This window comes from Scatophagus argus, chromosome 1 (assembly GCF_020382885.2).
Source record: "Scatophagus argus isolate fScaArg1 chromosome 1, fScaArg1.pri, whole genome shotgun sequence".
NCBI classification, from domain to species: Eukaryota; Metazoa; Chordata; class Actinopteri; family Scatophagidae; genus Scatophagus; species Scatophagus argus.
In genome coordinates this window covers 18,991,234-19,004,392 of record NC_058493.1, presented here as the reverse complement: position 1 = coordinate 19,004,392, position 13,159 = coordinate 18,991,234, and the positions used below count along the sequence as shown (strand labels likewise).

Genomic DNA, 13,159 nt, shown 5'->3' with positions numbered 1-13,159 from the left:
CTCCTCTTTTCAGTTTCTCTTCTGTTTTCTCTTTGGCTTTATATAGTTTTCATTGTTTCCTTGGCACACTGTATTGAGAGTAGTGTCACACTTAGGATAAACCTTTGAGAGTGGTGAAGAGCAATGAAGCATGTAATCATTTTCAATAGATTCACTGCATCATTTTTGACCTTATTTCTTGTTTCTGGTTAAAACAAAGAAATAACCTTTTGGCATTCCTGTCACAGTTTGTGGCGTTTCCCATCCACTGGAAATCAGTTGTCTATTATTGTATCTGTATTTTGCGCTCTAACTACTATGCAGTTGTAGTCGTCTGAGGATAACAGAATATCAGATCAGACAGCCAGACAAATTGTTGTTAGTCGAGACAGCCATCTTATGAAAAGATGGTATAATTTCAGTAGGGGTGGGCAATCTGGGCACGAAATAGTAGACTTAAAATAATATATGAGTTTCTCAGTTTTCACCGTTAAAACACAACAGCCATCTAGTTGGCTGCAGCACTCTCTTTGTGTGTACACTAACACAAATCTGCTTGTGGATGAGGTTATGTGAAACTTGGAAACAAAAGTAAGGGGACATTAAATTTTGCAATCTCTGTGATTGACCTGAAAAGTATGCTGGATCCCTTTTAAGATCTTGATGCTGGGGAAGGGGACAATGACATTAGCAGTTTGCATCCATCTTCAACAGTGCACATTAAAACTTCACTAGTGTGTCATTTTAAATGTAAAATAATGTGCTAGCCAGCATCAGACCAACATCAAGCATAGTACATTTGTTATTCATGGGAGCATCTACTTAAGTGTTAGAATTAGCTCTATCCCTTCTTTTTTACTGAAAAATCAGGAATGTATAAATATTCAATATTCAGATATTTCACATAGACATACAAACAACATGTCTCATACTTATTGAAAAGTCCGTTCTCAGTTTATGTGCTATGGAGGATTTGTGTTTCCACATCACACTTGTGTCAGTTTAATACTGATCCACGAGCCTGGCGCCCAAGCTAGGGGTGATGTCACAAAATTATGCTTAAGTCATTTGTTAAGATCTAAGATGAGCACCAAGAAGATCTCCAACTTCAGCAGATGAATGTGAAAATCAATGTCTAGTGTCAAAACAGCACAGACATCGTTTTGCCAATGAAGGTCAAACACCCAAGTAAAGAAACAATAAGCAAAGCGCAGTTTTGAGTGGAGGAGGACTTTAATATTGCAGCAGTGGGTTTGCCAAAGCTTCTCTTTGGCCAATAACACAAAGAATGAAATAATAATATTATATTATAATTATTTTATATATAATAATATTTTTTATACAAATTCAAATAAAATATAGTCAGAAATATAGTCCTTTTGAATATTTATATATTGGCTCAGTTGTGACAATTGTGATTTGACTAGACTAATCAAAGCAATAAAAAGGATTTCACACACCCTTTAGCCCCTGTTTTCAACTGTGGGAAAAATTAATATGATTATCATGAACTACTGTCTACCAGACCCTCACAGCACAAAAATGAGGCTGTAGTCTGTGCTAATGTGAGGTTGTGTATCCTGAGCCGCTATGCTGAGTAAACAGAAGAATGTTTTATGGATTCGACAGATGTATTTCCTTTTGTAAAACCTTAAGTGTTAAATCCTTATAATTTACAATAGACAGGCTAATGTAGGAACGTGTCAAGAAAGTATTTTAGCGTACCTGTATTATAGTGGACTCAGCAACGCCCCCCCCCCCCCCCATTCCAATATGTGGCACTGTTATAGTAAACATTAACATTAAACACTGACATTGTTATACTTAAACACATGTATGTTTAGGATATCTTGCACTAACTGGACTATTGTAAAATTTGTACCTGCAAATTTGACTCATGATGTTACAATAATTTACTTTAACTTTTACTTTGTGTCTGCATTCAGTTTTATGCAAAAATGACTCTTTCCAGCAGAGAAAATGTAGCTCAGTAAATCTCCAACCTGCAAGACAAAAACAGACAGTTTGTCTGGGGGGTGGGGGTGGAGAGTGATGACTCATACACACAGTAGAGGTCCCTCCCTTTCCATTTCTTTCAGTGTCCAATCAGTTCTTCCCCAGCTGTCACTCATTGCCTCCAAATCAGATCCCTGCAATGCTTTTCTGTCCCCTGTAAATCACTTTATTTGCAAAGGTTTAGAGCATGCCAGGTAAATGAAAACGCACACAGATTGCTGCTTGATAATGTGATTACCGTGTGATGATAATCCTCTGCATCGAGGATGTTTTGGTCATTTAGTGGCCCCAAATTCAACTGAAACACACATCTTCTAATATTGCAGAATAGATTTTAAAAAAAGCCTGGTCATGCACAATGAGCTGTGTTTTTATTTAGACGGTAAAAGTCTAATACTTACTAATACTTTGTCAAAATAGCCTTCTGAGAAGCTAGTTTGAGTCATCATTTTTTAAACGTAATTACTTTCAGATCAATTTTCAGATTGCAAGAAGCCTATAAAACGTTAGAAAGACTAATCGTTGCCTTGGGTTGCCCACATACAGTAAATATTGAGTTATTGGCTCATAGTTTCAGAGAAGATACAAGTGCCTGCTATCCCTGTTTCTCCAGGGATCTCCTCAGCACCAACGTGGTGTTAAAGCCCGTCTCAGGACTCCTTGAAGTGGGCGGATGCTTGACATAGGCTTTATGAGCTTTATGTAGAGGAGGACAGGGACTGGGGTTTTCCTTTTTGCAGTCAGACTTTTATTGAAAATATAACAAATGGAACCAAGGCAGAGCTGGCATGAATTATCTGAAAGTGGTGGTGGTGAGCAAAAAAAACAGTAGGAGGCGAAGGAAGGAAAAGGAAGAAAATGTGTGTGGGGTGGAGGTGAGGATGATGATGTTTGATTATTAACTCACCAAGAGCTTTATAGTGTATCTTTGGCTGTACATGAAGTTTATAACCGTTTACTTTAAAAACATGAAGATCAGGCTCATTCATTTTTTTTTTTCGAGCTACCGTCAGGTCATCCTGACAGCAGCTCATATAAAGGAAAGTGCTAGTGAGGGACTGGTGTTTTCCACAGTACTGGTAACATTGAGCTTGGATAATGTGGCACGGTATATCTTAATGTCCTTCTCCATGCTTGAGGGTTATATTGACACTCAAGCTACATAATGTAGGGCTAGTAAGTGAGTTAAAGCAATGCTTTTAAAAGCAATCATTACAGAAAGGCGAATAACCACCCAACCAACCATTAAATCAGGGGGTCATTAGGGCTCCAAGCCTGTTCCAGCGACTGCAACCTTAAATTGTGATAAAGTGATGCGTAATTAGGCCTCTAAGTTCTAGACTGATTCCACTGCTAACCCACCAGTGTTTTAGCAGGTAATTTGGGTACAGCAATGTTGCTTCTGCACAGTAGGATCTTTGTCAGGTCAGCGTGTTTAACAATGGTTTTGTCATCCATGTATAGCCAACAGGCTGGACAGGTATGGTTCACCACCAAACCTGCACAAGATTTCTAATATTCTGCTCCCAAGATATACTTCTCAATATAGTGTAATTGCGATAGATTGGTATACCTAATAAAGTGGCCATTGACTATATGTACTCATAGCGACAAAAAAAAGTGTGTGATAAGTTTTGTTGATGTGTGTCTCTGGGATTTCTGCTGCCACCCCACTGCAGTAAAGTGGTACTTCTGTTGTGGTTCCCACGTGGTTCCACCTTTCAGCAACGCAAAGTGACACGTCCACACCTACAGGTAATATATATATATATTTTTTGCCAACAGTTCACCAAACCTAAGGGATAGTGTTAAGTATCTCCTTACAGCTCCCACTTTCCCTTGACTGTCCCAGGATCAGCACCTTGGACAGCGATCATGGCACACTTCTGTACAAAATGTTAAAAATGATCCACCTGAGCCGAAAGCAGCAGGATCTATTGATACACTTGAATGTTTTCTCTTCACCTTAGTCTGTTTATCATTCACGGACATGCACACGTAAAAAGTTACGTTAACCACAGCCCTTTCGGGGCTGGAAAAATAAAAGCACAAGAAAAACAAGCTGTTTCAAATTTTTCAAAATTTTTTCTAAATTAGTTGTGTGCGTAGATCTCAGTGATGACTGTGAGTTAAAGTTCCCAACTATTCAAGTTATATAGTTTTCTCCCCATGAATGCTTGCTTGAATGCCATAAAAATGTATCTTCTCTGTTATTTTGTCAACTTAAATTCAGTGTATGGCAGTTTCATCTCCTGCTTATTCTCCCTCCAGAAAATCTGCCACACAGTCATGGAGAGCATTCATATTCAAGTGGAAATTCCATGATAGACCTATTACAGTAAATAGCAAGACGGTGTGTGTGCTCTCGTGTCCTCTTGAAGTATCTCCACATCTGTGTTCTTTCTGTCTTGGGTTTTCATCGCATATGAACTGTTTTTTCTGGAGGCTATCATTGCTATATTGAATAGGGATTCCAGGCCATCAACAGTAATGGCAAACTGAGTAGTAGTCTTGATAACTGTGAGTTCTGTGTGATGCTGCGTCTTCTCATGCTTGCCCTGGTTGATGTTGTTCCCCACTTCTCCATCATGTCCCGAGCTTCATTCTCCGGTGGATGAGATGTCATCATTCTTTATCTTTGCCTTCTTATTTTCATATATCAGGACAGTTGTTTGTGTGTTATGGTTCATTACAATACACTGTCCTGTCTGACCTCCAACATGTATAATATTTACTATTTAACCATGTGCCCCTTTTTTCTTACAACCATGTAAGAGCTGTAATAAAGCATTCTTATATCACAGAATTTCTGCAGCTTGTTTAGACATACACACTGTTTTACTTTGTAAAATGTGCACTATTCTGTCAACACTTTTGATTTACATATTTCTCCATAAAATGCTGTTAATAAGCTGCTTTATGTCCCTGGCTTTATGACTCTTTTCTAAGCTGAGAGCAAGGTGACATCGGGAGGAACATAAAGACACTTAACCATGTCTATGCATTTCGTAACAGCTCAGATTGTGCCTGAAATTTGCTATATATGGTGTTGGGAGACACTGTGACAAACAGACTAGCCAGCTTCCTGAAATTGTTTAGATAGTTTTCCAGTATGTCCTCTGCCTTGTAATACAGTGGGACCACACATCTTTAGACCAATAGCCTATGTCCTGTTGCAGCCAATCCAAAAAAGGGATGTCTCCAGGAAAAGGACAAAACACTTGCAGAAGAGGCAACATTTTTGTATTTTTCACAGAGGATATACGCATCAAAACTATAATATTCTGTATTATTCAGTAACACTCGCTTTCAGTGTCCATGGCTGACATTGAAAGATGAACAGTACTATTTTTTTTTCGCAGCATATACACTGCGTCTCTGCGGATATGACTGAGCGATGTATGATACACATTTACTACCAGTCTCTGTTAGTCTGTGGCTCTTTTTTCCCTCAGTCTTTTCCTAGTCGCACCTTCCTCAGAGGAACATAGTTGACTTGCAGTTGCACCTTGCTGTTGCTTCCTTAGCAAAATCATGTCAGTAATGTGCTTGATAGATCGGATCAAGATTGGTGCTGACTAATCAAAAATCAAACCGTGAAAGCTCTGATAATTGAATAATCATGACTGTCTCAAATGGGATTTTCATTTATTGCTTTTAACTGTGGCATTTAATTATAAGCTGAATACATTTTTTTTTTAATTGGCAGGACAAAAGACGTCCCTTTGGGTCTGGTATCTACTTCTTCTGAATCGTTAATTGCAACTGTAGTTAAGCATGAACCTCTCAGAAATGTGTGTGAACATGTTCAACAGTAAAATTTATATAGCAGCCCTGTATGTACTATCATGCCTTCGTTAGGTTTCCTTTGATCCCTCAGGAGTGTTAACCTTTGTCAGCTTGGTTGTACCTGTGCGTACACGTTGGCAGATGTGGGAACATTTCCAGCAAAACAAACATTGTGACCCAGGCTGCTTGTTTAAAAAAAAAAAAAAATAGTGAACAGAAAACAGCGCAGTGACTGACACAAACTACGATACTGAGAGAAAACAAAAGACGCAAAATAAATAAATTGCATTTTCATGGATGTACTTAAGTCAAGCTTCAGTAACTTTTACTCAGATCATCTTCTTGCAACCCCTTTAAACCTCTTCCTTGAGGCGAATCCATGTCTGTGTGGTCCTCGGTGCAACAAGTCTGACCAAGTCTTATAATATATAGCTGTGGCTCAAAAGCATATTCAGATGTATGAATAATTAATACTAGGCTTGCCCCTACTTCGAAACAATTGATGAAATGAATTTCAAAATGTTTATTTTACTCTTGTGTTTATATTTTACCAGCTCTTGTGATTTTTCAACTCCCTTTCCTATTTGCTCAGCACTAGCATACATTTAACCACGTCACCTACTGTTAGCATGAAAACATTCACCAAATTAGAATTTATCCTTTGGGGGACCATAAATATCAGCACCAAATTTCATGGCAATAATCTCTTCGTTAGTGTCTCTGACACTTGACTGTGGACCAAAGTAGTGAAACAGCAGGAGGGCTGAAGGGCTGGCCCGTAGTATGCCTTCCTTCACGTCATATAGTAAGTGTGCTTATCTAATTTTTTTAAACATTAGTCACAACCTAAACCTGATTTCTGTATGAAACTGTTGTACAGGAGGTGAAGCGTAGAGTCATCAGACAGCCTTCTCCTATTCCATTAGTCTCAGTGCCACTCAGTCCTAAAGCTAAGCCCCAGACAAAAAACAAACAGGTCCTTATTTCCTTATTTGGTGCACATTCATCAGCTAGGCTAAGTTTAAAAAAAAAAAAAAAAAATGTTGTATCACGAGAATAACATCATGACTAAATGTTCCTTATGTGAGCTCCAACAAAGTTCTGCAACAGGCTGGTCAGTTTTTTCCTCCCTTCACCAAATTCCCATAATTAATTTCTGTTTCTCATTAGCCTGCTCAGAATTCTAACATCAGGGGACACTTCAAAAAAGTAATTCTAAAATATTTTTTAAAGTCTCTTGCATATGTGCTGCCAGACTCGGAAAAAGGCTGGCCTTTCTTTATGGCTTCTGAGCGCCTCCGATGTGATTCGTTGATTCTTCTTGGAAATGACCTACAAAACTCCAGATGGGTGTTTTTAGAGTCAAATGAGCCAATGCTGCCTGTTCGCGTGTAGACGTGTCTTGTCCTAACTAGTTCAAATACCTCTTCAAGTGCTTTTTATTTAAACTCTTGCCAGCAGAGTGCAAACAGCACTGAATAGATGAGGAATGAAAGTATTTGTCGTAACTCTGCAGCATTCCTTTGACAAAAGAGAGATTATCTCAACATATACAGGGAGGCATTTGGAAGGAGCCCACTGGCAAAGACTTTTGTCAACATTTTTGTGCTCCTGTATCACTTGTTCACTCATTCACTCACTCTTGTCTTACTCTCAGACACGCAGGTAGTGTGCTTAGTTTTAAAGTTGTCTAGGTGAGGTAAAAGGTCGCGTGCATCTCAGACATCTCTGATCACCATTGACACTGACAGTGAAAGCTTTCATGCCTTTTGAGTTCGTCTGCTGTCACTGGCCATCTGTTTTGTGCACCTCAACCCCCACCTCCGCCTCCTACCTGCAAGACCAATGAGACCTTTTACGTCGGTTTTAATAAAGCAGAGAAAGGACAAACTTGTTTAAACAATTTCAAAGTTCAACACGTGGAGGTAGAATAAAGTACAGTTCTGAAGCTGTAACTTTCTTATTAAAAAACAATTTCATTGTAAGATAGTCTTGATAGAGTTTGAGCAGAACAGAAGTTTTTAAGTGTGACATGTAGATCAAGAATCAAGTGCATATAGGAAACAGGCATGTGTGTGGACACGTCCCTACTCTCTGCACTCAGTAAATCCACCCGTAATCATTCCCTCCGCCTTCATCTGTTCATGCCGTGCTCTCGTGCTGCAAACCCGGCTAAAATTTGTGCACGCTTGTGTCGCGCCGTGAACTTTGTGTGACAGAGAAAGAAATGCAAACCGGTTACCTCCACTCTTGCCATGGCAACGGACGCGACAAGAAAAGCGATCCTGTACCTGTGTATCTGTCTCCCTAATGGTCTGTGTGTTAGTGTAACAAGATCTGTAAAAACTCCCCTCAATGACATTTTAGATCCCCCACTGTAACTGACCTGGGCTGGGGAGTCACAAGTAGGATTTAGGTAAGTACTCAGCCTTCTCTCAGGTTCCTGTTCCCCTTTTCCTAATGAATTCAACTATAAGAAGACTTGAGATGAGGCCCCTTTTCCCCCATATGGCCAGGATATTATTTACTGTTGTATGAGCTGTGTTATGTTTGCAAAATCAAATTAATGCAAAAAAATATACTGTTCCTACATCACATATATTGGTAAAATCTCCCTCACTACAGCCTTACACGTGTTGTTGTGGTGATTTAACATATCAAATGAGAGTCTGTAACATGTTTACCTTTTCCTTTGGGGAAGAAAAGGTCTCATTGAGAATGCTGTGGGGTATCTGCTGAAGTGTCTTGCGTTATAGCAACTTGCAGCTTCACTGTTGGACTGCACCACTCGGACCACTCCTAACTCTCCTATTCCCTCTGCTGGGAAAGGCAGATATTACACTCCTTAAACAGAGCACGAAGCATAGACTACAGTAATTACTTTTTTATTTTAAGTTATCATGTCTGCCTTTAGACCCACGTTGTGTTCTGGCTTCCATCCAGCGTGCTGCTTTTTCTGGAAAGGCCTCGTCTAGGTGAGAGCCTAGCTGGCACCCCTCTGTATGAAATATCAATGTGAATGACTCACTCCCAAGTTTGGTGTCAATCATCATTGCAAATGCCAAACCCATTATCACCAAATCTTTTCAAGAAGTTGTTTTGTCCATCTGGCGGCAGAAGCAGCAGGCGTTTTGAAAAAGATTTTCCACAACAGCATTCAGGGCTTTTGAAGAAGCTTGTTTTCGCTCGGGGTGAGGGGACTAGATATTCAATTTACCTTATAAATGACCTTGTAAACATTCAGTTGTCCTTATTTGGTTGCATACACTTAATTTTTGTGTGCGTGTGTGTGTGCGAATGAACATGTGAGTGAAAGAGGGGGGGTGAAACTAACTATTAAGCCACATAAAAATGGATGGTGTCTGTCCTCAGTGATATACATATGAATAAACATACAGTTTAATTCCAACCAACTGCCTTTAAGAATACTGAGCGTCAGTCTGCAGTCTCTCCCATCATTTTCTCCAGTGACATAAACAGGCTTTACCTTTGTTCTTTTTGGCCACACCTTCCTCAGGATGTGTCAAAATATTGCTGTGACAAGTGCTGCACACTCCAGTAGAGGACTGGTTCATCTCCTGGTCGCTTGTGTTGACTGTTTCGATAAAAGCCAGCCTACTTTTGCTGTTTGTGTTTCTGTTTTCGTTTTCCTTTTTTTGTATTGAATAGCACAACAGGCAAGTTCATTATGCGTGTGACTCATCCCACTAGCCCACACCCCCTCCCCATCTGCTGCTGTGCGCTGGAAAGGAGAGGGAACCGCCATTGATCACTTCTTCCCTCACACATGCACGCACACACCCCACCTTCAACGTCACTATCGATCGACATGTTTAATGTTTTTGTGGGGAATAGCTGGCATTTCCTTTCGTGTCATTTTACATCTGTTCCCTACCATTTGCTGACATTATAAGAAATCACAGAGCAGATATATAAAAAATAAAAAGTGAAGCCTAATCCAGCCAATTACTCAGTCGATCTCAGACTGTACACTCAGTGCAGGGCTGTGATTTTTTTTTTTTTTTTAAGGGTTTTTTTTTTTTTTTTTTTTTTTTTCAGTCAGGAAATATAAGGAAATATGCCAGAACAGGAGACGTTTTCTGCCCATGAATACAGCTGGGTTTACAGCTACCTGACAAACAGCAAAGATGCTGTGGCAGGATGCTTGGCAGGTATTGGGCTTTTTTTTTTTTCCTCTTCTTCCCATTCATGATATGATTAATAAACGGTGTTGACAGATGCAAATGCTTGTAACACACTTCAACTGTGACATGCAAATATAAGGATATTCTGAAGTAGTTATTCACACATAAATAGATACATTCATTCACTAATACTAAATGCAGGATATACAATACAAGGTAAAAGTATCCTTTACTGATTTTCAAACCTTAATACTTTTTATGTGACTTTTTTCAGCTGACCTAAAAGTTACTTCAGCAGATTTCCAATGGCATTTTTATATTTGTTTTATGTGATCTTAAGTCATGCAAGGTGTCCATGTCAAGTTATATATATCTGAGTTTATATATATCAAAATTGTATCATTATCACCTCTGCTAATGAATTTCCTGGTTGAAACTCTTGGGTTTATCAGTGCTTTGTCCTCCTGCTGGTGAAAATTAGACATATGAGAGCAGTGTTGTGGCTAAACCACTCCATAGGGCAGAGGGGGGTCGGGTCATTATTCTCTGTGTGTTTGACTACAAGCAACACCTTTCACACACACAAACCTGAGACCTGCGTTTTTTGTTTACTCTTTTTGGTTGCTGGAGGAGAAATAATGATTTAGTCTCTTCTAATAAACAAAACAAAGCAACAGAAATAATCAACATTTGACCTGCAAGACATTATAGACGATTTAAAGAATGATTAAACAAATCCTGGTCCTGCCATGTTTATCCTTTGTTAGTTGTTTTTTTTCTTTTTAAATGAACTGTTCTCACACTCCCATTTTTTATAATGTATCACAGAGTTTTAAAATGCAAAGGGAAGAACAAAATGACCATGTAAAAAGAACTTGTGGGGACTTTTTAATCTTACCGTTTGCCTCTCAAACAGGATGTGGAGCTATTAAGCAGAATATTTTATTAATATATGTCGATTAAAAGTTTAAATTGCATGTGAGTTGAATGTCTATTTTGTCCTCACTCCTGACAAGAACTTCATAATAGTAGGCTGGGAGTAGGCAAGGCTGTAAGATTCACAAAAGGAAATATGATTGGAAAGAAAACTGTATTCATTCAACATTTTAAAGTACACACACAACTGTCTTTACCAATGCATTGGTTTTGCTGTGTATGTTTAAAAACAGAAAAGAATGCTTGGGGGTAATTTTTAATTTTTGAAGTCACAGTGAACTTTACCATTTCGGTGCACTGGTGTCATTTTGGACAATAAAATGTATATTTACACTGTAAAATATCCTGCATATCTTTGTAACAAGTGTTTGATGACCACGTTTGAGAGATCATTGCAGAAACGGTATGTTTACGCTAACCCAGGATCGGCTGGGCTCTAATTTAAAGTGACGCTTGTCAGTACACCACTTTAAACACGTGAATGAAGAATTAGGATTGTGATGATAAGATGATGATGATTAATAGTGTATATGGACTCCTGGTGTGAGATGAATGTGTTGTTTTCTTGCTTTCTCGCGTGTAGGTGGTCCTGGACATGACATTTGGAGGTGGTGGTCATACCAAAGCAATACTGAGTACAGCTCCTGAAGTCACAGTCCTGGCCTTAGACCGAGATCCCACAGCAATTTGTCTGGCCGAGCAGTTAGCCAAGGAACATTCGTAAGTGATTTATTGAAAAATATCAACAAGACCAAAACGCAAGTTAAAGCTTATGTTACAAGCTGTCTAGACAAATGTTTATACACATATACACATCATATTTTTTGCCATACATTTTTATAGTCACAGCCGACAGCTTAACCATTTTGAGCAGTGTTTGGCTTGTGGTCATTATTTCTTAAAACATACTGTAGGTGTGATGTAGTATAGCAGTTCTCCCTGTATTTTTCACTTCTTGCCTGAGCTCGATCAAATACTGCTCGTCAAGATACAGCCCCTGAGTTTCACCATCCAATCAAATCCGTTCCTCCTTCTTAACTTAAAGCTTCCCCCCCACGCAAAGCTGGTGGGCCCTGCATGTCATTTGTCAGAGTAAGGGCCCACGCCTGCAGTGTGAGGGAGATGCTGCCTCCCACGGAGGATCTATAGGATATGAGGTGGGGGAGTAGAGAGAAGCCCAGAGAAGTTAAGAAATAGAGACAGAGAAAAAAGAAAATGGAAAGAGTGAGAGAACAGGGAGACACGAGGACACAATGCCAGGGTGAGAGGGAGGGAGGGAGGATGTGTGTGTGTGTGTGTGTGTGTGTATATGAGCAAGGCGCGGGAGGATGAAAATGAGATGTTCCTAAGACCATGGCGTGGGAAGGAATCCTTTTACGTAGATTCTGGGGAAACCTCTCTCAAGGGAATCTGCCAGAGCAATGTGCCTGTGAGCAGGGAATGACAATTAAGAGAGAGAGAGAGAATGAGAACACTGTATTCTGTCAGCAGCAATATACCCCTGCTGTAAACTCTTCCACGCCTACTCGTGATGCAAGTTGAGAGAAGCTAGAGAAATCTAGCAATTAGCCAATATTATTGGAAGCCTGAGTAAAAGACCCTGGCACCCTACGCAGTGCATCCACGCAACAGGGTTAGAGGATTTTCTCTCTCCTCTGTGCTCCCATGTCTTGAGGAAAGTACAACCTCGATGCAAACTGTTGAGTGCTGGTGTGAATCTGAACCCAGTTTCACAGAACAAGAAGAATAATTTCACCCCTGAACGTTTAAAAGCATTAAGTTTATGAAAGTAACCCTCTGTTCCCTGAGTGATATTCAGCCGTGTATTTAATCTGATCTGTCTCCCGTACGTTGAGCCTTAATATTCTCTTCTTTTTACCATTCTTGTTGTTGCTATGACTTCCCTGCACCGTCGAAGCTCTGCTTTAGTCATGCACACAACAAATACTGTAAATCTGAGAAGAAACCAAGCATTATTGAAAAGCTGAGTGAGGCAAACATTGGATTTACATGTGTGTCTACACTGATATATTCTATATGGACAAAAGTATTGGGACATACCTCTTTTTTATTGAATTCCGGTGTGGTATGGGGCTGAGGCTGAGGTTGAGCTCAGTTCCTTACTCCTGGTGAAGGGAAATCTTAATGTTTCAGCATACCAAGACTTTTGTCCATATAGTGTAGTATTAACTGTTTGCATGCACGGGACACTTTGTTGATTTCACAAGAGCCATGTTGGCTGTCACCTTTGGTACATGAAGCCCAGATTGTTATAATTTACTTTTACATATTAA

General features: G+C 39.5%; 1 protein-coding gene across 4 annotated transcripts in view; it reads left to right on the top strand.

Moving 5' to 3' along the window:
- mettl15 (methyltransferase like 15) overlaps nucleotides 1–13,159 on the top strand; it is a 37,043-nt gene that overhangs the window by 10,744 nt on the left and 13,140 nt on the right. For all 4 annotated transcript variants that reach the window (XM_046389359.1, XM_046389368.1, XM_046389378.1 and 1 more), the window contains exon 3: nucleotides 11,449–11,585. In XM_046389359.1, the coding sequence (XP_046245315.1) occupies nucleotides 11,449–11,585 (137 nt within the window). The remainder of the gene's footprint in view (nucleotides 1–11,448; nucleotides 11,586–13,159) is intronic.